Below are 12,490 nucleotides of genomic sequence, written 5' to 3'. Positions count from 1 at the left end.
GCATAGTTAGAATGTAACCTTCACAATTCATTACTTTTCAGTATGTGTTGGACCTGATTGAAGACAACATCGTCTGCTTACACTCGCGTTTCTTCCAGGATTGCCAGTGGTCCCCTCACCTACACAAGCTCTCTAACATCGACATGGTTGACACTCAACACATACTTTGAGTGGCTTACAGCATTCCAGCCGGCTGTTATAATAATAGCAATAGTGAAAGGGGGCGTACCAGTAGCGCCATTGGATCAAGTTGATCTTTTTGCTTGGCGTACGAGAGGGTGGAGAGAGAATGAATATCAAAAATAAACCGCGCACGCTCAAGAAGCCCAAGACTGTATAAATACCAGCCACACATCGCATTCATCGCTTATACAGATTGAGTCGGATGGGTTTTTTTCTCAGAAGGCGAAGTTTTGTTATCATTAATTTAATCACAAAACTGTGATGAAGTTTGTTTCATTTAACTTTTTTAGTGTTTTCAGATAAAGAGCTGACGCTCGAAATTTAGTCACTTTTTCTTTTCGATTCCCGTTGGAGTATGTTTATCTCTATTGTTTTAAAATAGCCGCCTGTACCTGTGACATTCTTTTCATTTATTTTTAAATACAGTTTTGGATATTTGCGAGATTGATATATCTCAATATATTTTGATTTCAGTTCTTATTTTTACAAACCATTAAAATGGTATACACCATTAGTTGTTATACGCTTTTCTTATTGAATCTTCTTATGTCTCAGTTTGTTCTGGGTGATAAATACGAGGAACAGGAGACTGTGCCAGTTAACCTTACATATAGAAAAGGTGTTTTGGGAATGAGTGGGGAAAGACAACGTTTTAAAGTCAACGTATTTGGCCGACTGTTCCTGCTCAACCTGACGCCGGATAGCAGGTTTGTGGCTCCAGCATTGAACGTTCAGCGCGTTAAAGCGAAGAATGTCGCCGCATTTCTGCATGGCTCAGGGAGAGCAGGCGCTCCCATGGATGCCACAGAGTACGAAGACAGTGCTGCGGACCTCAGAGGTTGTTTTTACACCGGAACAGTCAATTCTGAAGAGGACTCGGTAGTCGCTGTCAGTCTCTGTCGCGGCATTCAGGGTACTTTCATAACTCAAGGGGACGAGTACTTCATTCAGCCCAAAGCAACCGGCGTTATCACTGGGGAATCTCCGCAGGTGCATGTGGTTAAAAGAAGAGCTTTTTACGACGACCGGACGTCGTCTAAAATGGTCTTTGATCAAGTAAAAGTTGTGGCAGAAGACAACCTGAACTCTACTGAAGACGGCAAACTTAGACGTGCAAAACGATTCGTGTCAACCGCGAGATACATCGAGACGCTGGTGGTTGCTGACGCTTCGATGGCACGTTTCTATGGAGACGAGATAAAGGTGAGAGGAAAAGTGCGCAAAAACGCACAAAGTCTGCATGAACTTGTCATTAAGTCAATTTATTAATTGGTAAAATTATGTGCCATTTACCAAATAGAACGGCTGTTTCAATTAAGAAATATTGCGTTGTTAGATGTTTTTTAGAATTTCAGGTCAAAACCAAGGGCTCGTCAAAATTCGGGGTCTATACATTTCCATTGCAGTATTTATTCTGTGTAAAATGGAAGCTGTCTATCAAAGTTCCATATTACAGCATATATAGACCTAGGCTTCTTCATTGAAGACTAAAATAAAGGTTGGCTCATAATGATCTATGGCTTCTGTTATGAAAAGAAACTTAAATCAGGCAAACCGCTAAAACTTGCGGTTTCAGGGTGACTGAGAGGTTGGTTATACTGAGTGTAACAAAATATGTAACTTGTCTGTGATTCAGAGTATGTGTGGGAGAAAAGGGGAGAGAGAGGGGGTGAAGGAACCATCTGGAAAAGAAAGAACGCCAGGACTTGTTTTGACCCATTTTATTGATAGATAGAACAAATGTTTTAATATTTACTGTAGCTCCCATAGGTCTACAGATTTGAGCATCATTTCTTCCTTGGAATACTTGGAAGAGTATTATGTCAATTCTAACTGTCATTCACATAAATTCAGATTACTGAGATGAAGTAATTAAAATGTTTGCGTGTTCACAGACTTGAAGTTTTATAATATCACTGTCTGAACTTTTCACATTCTTTTCTGGCAGCACTTCCTCCTGACTGTGATGTCCATCGCTGCGAAGATCTATGCACACCCTAGCCTGAAAAATGCTGTTAGTCTTGTAGTAGTGAAGATGCTGGTTATCGAGGATGAGGAGGTGGGGCCTGAGCTTTCTAGCAACGGTGGGGTTGCCCTGCGTAACTTCTGCATGTGGCAACAGCTTTTTAACCCAGGCAGCCAGAGGCACCCTGAACATTTCGACACTGCCATCTTGTTCACAAGAGCGGTAAGAAACGTAATATTGGCATCCTTTTTCAAAACAATAATAAAAATACTGATGTTCTATTACTTTGTTTCCTTGTAAGTTATTTTAATGAATAAAAATAACCCACAGGGGTTTCAATTAAACTGATGCTGTGTAAGGTTCAGTTCTGGAATTGTTAAATTTATGACAGGATTGGGCTTTCAGAACCACATTTGTTTTTAAGATTAGAAACATGTAGGCCATTTAATTTATTTTTCCATAGGGAAAAATGCCAACCCTGTAGCCTCTTTCCTGTGCATGTTGGAGCACAACAACACATTCATCATATTTTACAGACATTACATCACCAATTTGATTAATTCACTCGAACACTGCTTTTCCAAAACAAGAAATAATTTAATTTAGTCAATGACAGGGTCATGATCCGAATGTTCAGCAGGGAACCCCTTGTTCAGTCCTGAAGACAGCAAGCAAAATATTGTTGGGTTATCACCAAATAAAGTAGATGAAGGAGATTTGGTTGGACATGCAGCTGAGAGCAACAGAATTTGCTGTGGTCTCAGTTCCTCTGGGGCTAGAAAGAGAAACAAGTGGTTTAATTCTTGAGATGTTTCTGTCTCTCTGGTTGTCTCAAATGGATTTTACTAAGATGTCTTCCCTGTCAAGGACAAACAAGAGAGAATCGCTGAACAGGTCCGGTGTGGTCCAGCTATCTCAAGTTAATTTCCCCCCTCTTTTTTTTCTTTTAGTATGCAGTCTGCCATGTATTTGCTTCATTTTACGATGGAAACACTGACAAATATGTTTTGCTGGCAAGTGCCTGCTTGGGGAAAAAGTTCTGTCTGGAACTAATGGCGCGATGTCTGGATATCAGTGTCTCAAATGTGTCCCCCTCTCATCGGCTTCTCTTTTTGATTTTCCTATCCAATCCTGTCTCGTATATCTATCTCCTTCCTTTGCCCACTTGTCTGTCTTTTTTTGACCTCAGGATATTTGTGGATATAAGGATTGTGACACTCTGGGTGTAGCTGATGTTGGCACAATGTGTGACCCCAAAAGAAGCTGCTCGGTTATTGAGGACAACGGCCTTCAGTCAGCTTTCACTGTGTCACATGAACTAGGTATGTTCGGAGGCATGCATATCAATAGACACACAGATGCGCACACACAATCACACATGACCAGACTCTGTGTCTGTTGCTGGAGAGCTCACCCTTACTGTCTTGACAGAAGCATGTGCTCCAGACTGAGTCATTAATTAATGCAAACCAGCTGTTTTCAGCAGCGAAAATACACCAAGGGTTGACGTCATCTTGATTTCTGAGGATTGAGCAGATACAATCATTTAGAATGTGCACAGAAAACAATGTGTTCAAACGTAAAGGGGGTTTAAAAGAACTGTCCATTCAAGACATACAAAAGTGCATAGGTTGTAATGTGTTGTAGTGTAAAGTTATGTTGTAGATGATCTAGACGGGTCAATAGCTGATAAAATCACACAAAACTATTGAGCAGCATTGAGACAAAGAAACTTAAATAATTAGAACACAGTCACACAGTACAGTATGAAGAATACAAATTGTTGCATCCGTCTGTTTTCCTGTCTTTTAAACTTTTTCTCGCCTGGCATCTATTGTTGTTTCTTTCTCAGGTCATGTCCTCAGCATGCCACACGATGATTCTAAAAACTGTGAGAAATGGTTCGGGCATCTCAATGGACACCACATGATGGCTCCTTACATCATCCACCTCAACAAAACTCTTCCCTGGTCCCCATGTAGTGCACTGTACATCACAGACTTCTTCGACAATGGACACGGTATGAGCCCACAGTGTTCATCAGAACCTGTTTTCCTCATTTTACCTCTTCAAAACTTGTTTATGTCTGTGCAGAAGTACTCAGTAAAAAACTATGCCACCTCATTCAACTATTCTTTTTCCTCGTCTTTCAGGGTGTATTCTTTATTAACAGCTGGTTTTCTTTCAGTTTGTGTTTGGTTTTGGCTTTCTTTCAGAAGGGTGCACATTTCCCTCTGTTGACAAAACATAATAACATTCAGTAAAGTTTTGGACTGCCTGAATTGTCAATCTGTCTTCTGAAGTTAATGGAAACATGTCACTAGTGTATAATTTTGAACTTAGAGTGTGGTAAAAAATCTCTGTTATGTGGATGCCTGCGTTTTATACATTTACTTTCTTCTGATTCTTTTGCATGTTTTCTGAAATGGCTATTCAATCTGAACTTACTAGCAAACCACTAATAATAGGCTGGAGGGACCACACTGTGTAATTTTGCTGAGCGTGTCAAAACTTACAATGTTTGCAGAGTAAGCTCTCTCTTGCTCACTTTATCTATATAGTACATGTTCTTATGCATGTGTATATTTTTCTGTCTTTAAAGATGTGGCTTGCCTACCCAGTCGGGGTGTACATCATAACAGAAAGAGGAATCCCAAGGGAGACTTAAAATTGTTAATATTTGAAAAAAAAATATTTACAATCAACCCTGCCCGAATGCCAACTGTGCCTCAAATAATGTAAAGGACCCCACAAATAATATTAGATAGGTCTCAGATAACAAAACGTGACAGCTGAAGAAATATGGTACACATATTTTCTACGGTTTTTGATTTATCTGTGCCGATATCTCTGTCTACGTTCTCTCGCATTCCGCTCATCCACTGACTCATCTTCGGTGACTCACACATTCCAAGTTGAACAACTGTTTTCCCTCACAGAGACATCTTGTGTAGCCAAGCACATGCCGTATTTACCGGTCGCTCTGTTGCCACAGGTAGACGGTGAACTGATGTGGCTTCAAGTCTGTTATTTTCCATTCCATTGTTGTTATTCCTCTTTCCACTGTAGCAAAATCCTTCCATCACTGTATATTAAAAAAGATTTTATTTATGTAAACAAAAAAGGGTTTTTCTTTCAATGCATTGAAACATTCCCAAATTCGTAATACGTAAGAAATTAGGATGTCCTCAATACATACTTTAAGACTAATTCAATTTCAGAGTATAAACCTTGGAAGAATACAATGGCAGTTAAATAGTCTGCGTAATTGTTTCAAGGTGTTTTACTGCCTCCATCTCCTCTTTGACCCACATGGATAAAACTATTTAGAAGCAAATGCGAGAAGATAACCCTTACAGTAAAATTGCTTTCTTTTGTAACTGATTCAGTTTTTTGGCTTGATCGAGCTAACTGAAGCGCCACAATAATAGATTACATAATGGAAATCTTCAGACGGCAGACTATTAGGTCTTACGCACGTCATTACCAGAGAGTACAGTGAGATCTCTCCACGGTGAAAATTGCCCCTCAAGCTAGTGTGCACACCTGTTTTAGACTGTGAATATAAAAGATTGCTTGAGCGAAATAAACGCCATAGGGCTTAACAAAGACAACTGCGCAGTTCATAAGCATCTACAGAGGATTAAGAGCAAAACATAGAACTAAATAAACACATATTGAACACCCTCTCTTCATGTGCACTCCACAGGTGACTGTTTGTTGGATTCACCTGAGAAGAGCATCCCTTTACCAGCCGAACTGCCTGGCCTTACATTTGGACAAGACCGGCAGTGCCAGCAGGCTTTCGGGGAGGAATACACCCACTGCCCCAATGCCCCTGAGGATCAAGCCTGTGAACAGCTGTGGTGTCGAGAGGAAGGAAAGATGCTGTGCACCACCCGGAATGGAAGCCTCCCATGGGCGGATGGAACTCCTTGTGGAGAGGAGAGGAGATGCCGGGAGGGTTCGTGTGTGTTAAGTGTTCTGGAGGAGGCAGAAGAGGTATGTATGGAGGATGTGTGCATGTGCGTCATCAGATTTTATTACACTTTACCTGTCAGCACGTATAGATATAAAATGAAAAGGATAGACTGGAAACACCCTTGTGCAGATTTATGGGTATAACAGTTATACAATAGTAACTGGCATTTTAGGTGCGCCTTGCTTATGGCCCGTGTGAGTTGCCCTGCCTTTTAAGACATTGTAAACTTTCGCACGTACGGTCTCAATTAATATTTATTTATATTTATTTATTTATTTTTTACAGTTAATTTGTGGTGTACAGTAGCATTTACCTGTTCGTTTTTGCTGAAAGGCAAAATTAGAAGATGAAACGACCTGAAGCGACCACAACCTTTTGTCTGGTCTTAAATTTATTGTTTACCTCAGCTGAAATGTTTACATCACAGAAATGGGTGGGAGATGTGCATGTCCCCTCCAAATTTCCCTATTTGTACTTCTCTTAGCCCGAGATGACACATTCTTTTCACCATTGTTTATATGTTCAAGGGGCCAACTCGCTCAGTCTGTTTTTATCGCAAAAAAAAATACATTCCTCCTCGTTCCCCAGCTGGCCCCCGATTCTGAGCAGCTTAAAATAATCAATCTACTTTCAAATCCAGTTTCTAAATGCCAGTGAGAAAGAGAGAGAGAGATTTCGAGTTTTTAGAGAGCGAGCCTTTAAAAAAGCTAAATTATTTTTGAGCATTCGATTTAAGATGCTGTTGAACTGTATTCAGCAAAGCCCTTCAAAAAAGTATGATTGTATTTGGTGTAGTATGTTAAAAACCCCGAGCTTGTGATCCCAGACGGCCTGGCTGCGAGAAGCCATCCCTCAGCCAACTCATAAAAAACCCTGAAAGAAATGCAGTGTGATATGCTCACTTTCACGGGGCTCACTGGAAGTGATGTTTACATGCACGGCTAGATCAAGGGTCAAGATGCGCACTGCGTTATGCATTTAAACTTGGAAATGTCCATCTTTCATTGAGCCCAAAAAAATGTACAGACAATAATATAAAACTGTTAGATATTAAATGCAAGTGTTATATAACACGCTTTGAAACATATTTTTTACTTAGTTCTAATGTTTAGAGTGAAATGTATTTCTAACATGCTCTATTTGTGTTTCAGGTGCCAGTCAATGGCGGGTGGGGTGAATGGGGCCCTTGGGGGCCATGCTCACGGTCATGTGGTGGGGGTGTGGAGTTTTCTCACCGTGAGTGCACCGCTCCAGTGCCGCAGAATGGGGGATCGTACTGTGTGGGACAGAGGGTCAAATACCAGTCCTGCAATACTCAGACTTGCCCAGAAGACCATGGTAACATTTTATAAATAAACCTCTATGTTCTCTCTGTACAGAGTGAGGTCACAATAGGTGAGGTCACATTATTGAGCACTAGAATATGAGCATTGGGTCAGAAGGTCCTCCTCATTTTAGCATTGTGCATTTGTTATGATCACATTATTCTTAGTTGACCGGTGACCATTTTTATCCGCAGGAAAAAGCTTCAGAGATGAGCAATGTGAGAAGTATAACAGCGAGCGTTACTTGGACATTCAAGGGAATATAAAGCAGTGGATCCCCAAATATTCTGGTGTCTCTCCACGAGACCGCTGCAAACTCGTCTGCCGAGCCAAAGGGAGCAATGAATTTAAAGTTTTCGAAGCCAAGGTGAACATTTGCTGAAACCGTTTTCGTTTTCATATAATTTGATCGGTAATAATGACAATATGTGAAATACATTTCACCATCTGCCCTGCTGTAACGCTTTAGGAGGCCTGATCTCTTTCTTAGCCGTCCCTCATGCCACAAGCCCATTGATATCTTTACACTTCCACTAAACTCTCATGCATGAAATATTTTCCCTGTTGTAAAATGTGAAACCTGAGTCCCCTAACTCCACCGGTCCAGCTACTTGCCTAAGCTTCTGAGTGTTCCTCGGTGAAACTGATATTTCAGATACAGTTGAAATGTAGTTTGGTTTGCGTCATCAGGCCAAAGTTTTTGCCGTTCCTCTTTATGTGGTTAAATAGGGCAGTTTAACTGTTTTTCCTTGAGGTACGATTGAAAACACTTCTCTCTTTTGCTTGCGCACTTGGACAGCTACTGCAATATAAATGAATGTTTCAGGTTTCTGGCTGTTCTAACTCTCTGACGCTGATCTTTCATATTGTTTTGCCTTGTGCTGGGCAGGTCGTGGATGGCACCACCTGTGGACCGGACACCACATCAATCTGTATTCAGGGCCAGTGCATCAAAGCTGGTTGTGACCAGGTGATTGGCTCCAGTGAAAAGCTGGATAAGTGTGGTGTCTGTGGCGGTGACTGTACAACCTGCAGAAAAATAAGTGGCTCATTGAATAAAGCTACGTAAGTGTGATTTATATATTTCAGTTTTTATTAAAGTGAAAGTTCATCCAAAAATGAGAATTATGTCATCATTGACCCTTTTTCATTTCAAACCTGTTTAAAGAAGCCAGTCTTTGCTGTTTTTGAGGCTTTGAGTATATTTTTGGGGTGTTTAACAATGAATGTTCAACAATGAATAAAAAGACATTTTATATTTTACATATATTATCTATATAAAGTCCCTCCTTCCGAAACGCTCTGATTGGTAAAGCTGACCCGGTCCGTCGTGATTGGTTCCTCACTTAGAGTGTGTGTGAAGATGTCCCACCCATAGTATATCAGCCATGTAATCATAAACTTGGCTTTGAGCAATAAACAGTAACAATGGCATCAACTTCATTTTATCAGTAAAAAACATGCGGATCGATTGAAGTGTAATGGAGGTCTACCAGTGCATGTGCAGACGTCAATCTTTGTTAGAGATCGCAATTTTCTTCCCTACTATAGCAAGGGAAATGACACCGGACCAAATGGCATCAGACCGGTTATATTAATTAACACTAATAACAGAAGCGTTAGTTTTGCCTTTTAATATTGGACCTGAGTTGGATAATAAAACAAGCAGATTGACCAGGTTACATTTGCAAGCAGGACTTCAAAGGATGTTTCATAGAAGTGTTTAAGAGGTAAGCGCACACACACATACAATATCAGTGTATTACACAGAACAGCTTTCACAGCCGATGTTAAAGTCATGGAAGCTGTTATTTGACCGTTGGTTATCTTAGAATGTGTGTAGCTGAATTCTTATTACCATCTATAGGACTATGATAAAAGTAAAAGTTGTTTAGCGCGGAGCTCAGTCAAATGTTTACAATCTCTGATAGCCGAACACTACTCCAGGAAGCACTACTAAGGAAGACCTCGCCCATTTTTTTGCATATTCCTTTGTTTATTAAACGCACTCGGAATAGTGACATCATGTACCCGGGAAGTAGAGGACTGTAGTCCGATCCAGCCATTCCATGTAGTCCTTGAAAAGTGAATTCTGTTAAAGACAATATCTCGCTTTGCACTGAACTTTGAGCTTTATCATTTTGCAGATGTCATTTATGCTCTAACAGCAACATTACACACTAACTAAAGGTTGAAAATGGGATCGTGGGGAACGTGCTCTTTCTTCGGCAGTAAACAAAAGAAGATATTTTAAAGAATGTTGGTAACCAAACAACGGCAGTACCCATTCACTTCTATTGTATGGACACAAAGCCAATGGAAGTCAATGGGAATCGCCGGTCTTCGGTTAACACCAATCTTCAAAATATCTTCTTGATCTGCAGAAGAAAGTCATAGGTTTGAAATGACAAGAGGGTAATTTTCATTTAAGGTGAACTATTCCTTTAATGCCAGTTAAAATGATTTAATTCTAGGAAAAGACCAAACTATTACATATTCATGATAATGATAAGCTTTAACATTTGCTGAAAAACACTTTACATTTGTTTTGTGCTCATTATATTTTCACAGTTTTGGTTACAATGATGTTGTTACCATCCCTGCCGGGGCTACTAATATTGACATAAAACAGCGCAGCCATCGAGGCATCACGCATGATGGTAACTACCTGGCTGTAAAGGCTGAAGATGGCACCTACATTCTGAATGGGAATTTCTCAGTGTCCATGGCGGAGCAGGACATCCCAGTGCCTGGCGCCATGCTTCGCTACAGCGGCTCTTCTACCACCCTGGAGCGACTCCTCAGCTTTCACAAGCTTTGGGAAGCCATCACTGTCCAGCTATTGTCTACAGGTGGGGACGCCTCACCCCCTAGGATCAAATACACTTTCTTTTTGCCAAGGGATGTACCTTTTATCAAACCTGGTGCAGAGAGTAGGATTTCACCCCATGTCATACTGCCATTCGGGGGTGCCGACTGGGTCCTGGGTGAGTGGTCTGAGTGCTCCAAGAGCTGTGGTGCTGGATGGTCCAGGAGAAGTGTGGAGTGCAAAGATGCTGAGGGGTCACTGTCTTACCTCTGTGACCCCGATCTGCGACCTGCAGACATCCGGCCCTGCGGGGACCTGCCCTGTCCCATGTGGCAATTAGGGCAGTGGTCAGTGTGCTCGCGGACGTGCGGACACGGAGAGCGTCACCGCACTGTAGTCTGCATGGACTATACAGGCAAGGTTTTAGAGCATGAGAAGTGCAACGTAGACAAAAGACCAGGGGTAGTTGTAGTGCAATGTTTTTACCAGGACTGCTAATGTATGAACGGTGTCAGAGAACAGGGAGGTGGTGCGATCTATTGTGTACGTAGCAACTGAGAAAGCCCCGATCGTGCTTCAGAAACAAGCAGAGGAGCTCTTAGGGATTGTGCATTAGATTTGAGATCACTTATCAAGCATAACTAGGGCATTTGATATGAAATATTACCTTTATCAAGAAATAACCTTATCCTCTGTGTTGTTTTTTTGTTCAGTTTAACTACAAAGGTAAACTCCCATGGAGATCTACCTCAGTCAAGGTTTATAACGTTCAGTTGTTTAGAGAGGATTCCTTTGGAAAAACAAAAAACCTTAGACTTTGCACAAACCTGCTGAAAGTATCGGTCAGATACCTCTGTAATACAGTGCAGTTTAGTGCACATCTGAATAAGAAATTATTATACAACATTTGAGAGGTACCTGAAAGGTGATACATTTATCCAAGTTCTAATAATCGTCCACAACGGACTGCATTTTAATATTTTATAATTGCTAGACATATTCTTTTCTCACATTATTTGAATTGCCAGCCTTCGTGTTGCAGCAACGAGCCTACTTTTATCATATCTGCTACTGGTGGGTCCATCAAAAGCTTTTTCATAATACAACACTGGAATAAACAGTATTTGGTCTGGCCAAATAATTGCCACATGTTACTATAGAACAACATAAGACAGATACAAAACTGTACATTTTATAATAACAATGTTACCTGGTTACTATTGTTGATTTGATTTTTGCTTAAAACGAAGAATCAAAGTAGAATTGCCTTCTCTAACACACTGTTGGTCTTTTTTTGTATATACAGCCATTTGGCGATAAGCTATCCCAGTCTCACAACAACAGTGTAAATACAGCAAAGTCTGCCTTTTCTGTTCGCTTCCACTGGTACACATTATATAAACGGGAATATATAATATAACCAGTACTGGCATAAGTGAGTTTACAGAAGCAAATAATTTATTATGAAATGTTCATTGAGAAGTGGATACTTACTGTATATTTTGGACACAACATGTGCCATCGAAATAACGATTGAACAGACACCAAAAAAGAAAATGTTTCCTGTGAAAAACATTGAGATTGCATGTATTTTTCACGGTTGATTTTTCAGTTTATTTTCTTTCCTCGTCCAAGCTTTAGTTGATACTGTATACATATATTTAATGTTAATGTAAAAAATCTACCACCCACAAGCCCATCATCAGTTGCCCTTGAATGAAGAGGTGAGCTATGCTTCACGATATGCAATTTTATTAATGTATTAATAACCTTTACTGAATATATCAAACATGAGTTAAATGAAATAGCAATAGGTCAAGAGTTTTAGACTTAAATTTCTGAAAAAATCCCTCTAGCCAGGCAAGCAATGAATTTTAAATGAGATTAAAGAATATTTGGCGAAATCAATCAGTCTAGAATTCACCAGAACCTGTAAAATTAAGCTAAAAATACAAGATAAGTTATTTGCATTACATTCGATTCACAAACAAGTCAGTGAAATGGTGCATTTTTTAAACTAAAGCATTATATCCCTTCAATGAAGGTCTGCACAATGTTATTGTTATAGCTTCTTTTTACAAGCTATTTATTTTTTCTACCCTTAACACCTTATGTTTTTTTCTTGATGCTGCTGTCTGTCCTACATTAATTATGTATAAATTTAAATCAATTAAAGCGTGTCAACATTAAAATTGTTCTACATTCATTTGTGTGGTCTTCATTTT

General features: G+C 40.1%; 1 protein-coding gene across 1 annotated transcript; it reads left to right on the top strand.

The window, feature by feature from the left end:
- Positions 1-386: 386 nt before the first annotated feature.
- Positions 387-12,471, top strand: adamts8a (ADAM metallopeptidase with thrombospondin type 1 motif, 8a). Its single transcript, XM_056745190.1, has 9 exons — positions 387-1,386; positions 2,132-2,371; positions 3,339-3,471; positions 4,002-4,169; positions 5,859-6,151; positions 7,283-7,469; positions 7,651-7,823; positions 8,346-8,521; positions 10,028-12,471. Exons 1-9 carry the CDS (start codon positions 682-684, stop codon positions 10,761-10,763), a joined length of 2,811 nt encoding a protein of 936 aa, XP_056601168.1. The 5' UTR covers positions 387-681; the 3' UTR covers positions 10,764-12,471.
- The last annotated feature ends 19 nt before the right edge of the window (positions 12,472-12,490 follow it).

Source organism: Triplophysa dalaica, chromosome 4 (genome assembly GCF_015846415.1).
Source record: "Triplophysa dalaica isolate WHDGS20190420 chromosome 4, ASM1584641v1, whole genome shotgun sequence".
NCBI lineage: Eukaryota > Metazoa > Chordata > Actinopteri > Cypriniformes > Nemacheilidae > Triplophysa > Triplophysa dalaica.
This window is presented reverse-complemented; position numbering and strand designations above follow the sequence as displayed.

What these genes read in the sequence shown, in the direction of transcription:
- adamts8a (XM_056745190.1), top strand. Translation starts at nt 682, where the DNA reads ATGGTATACACCATTAGTTGTTATACGCTTTTCTTATTGAATCTTCTT. An exon ending in TCTATGGAGACGAGATAAAG is followed by an intron (nt 1,387 to 2,131) that starts GTGAGAGGAAAA and finishes CTTTTCTGGCAG; the next exon opens with CACTTCCTCCTGACTGTGAT. An exon ending in TTCTGGAGGAGGCAGAAGAG is followed by an intron (nt 6,152 to 7,282) that starts GTATGTATGGAG and finishes TTTGTGTTTCAG; the next exon opens with GTGCCAGTCAATGGCGGGTG.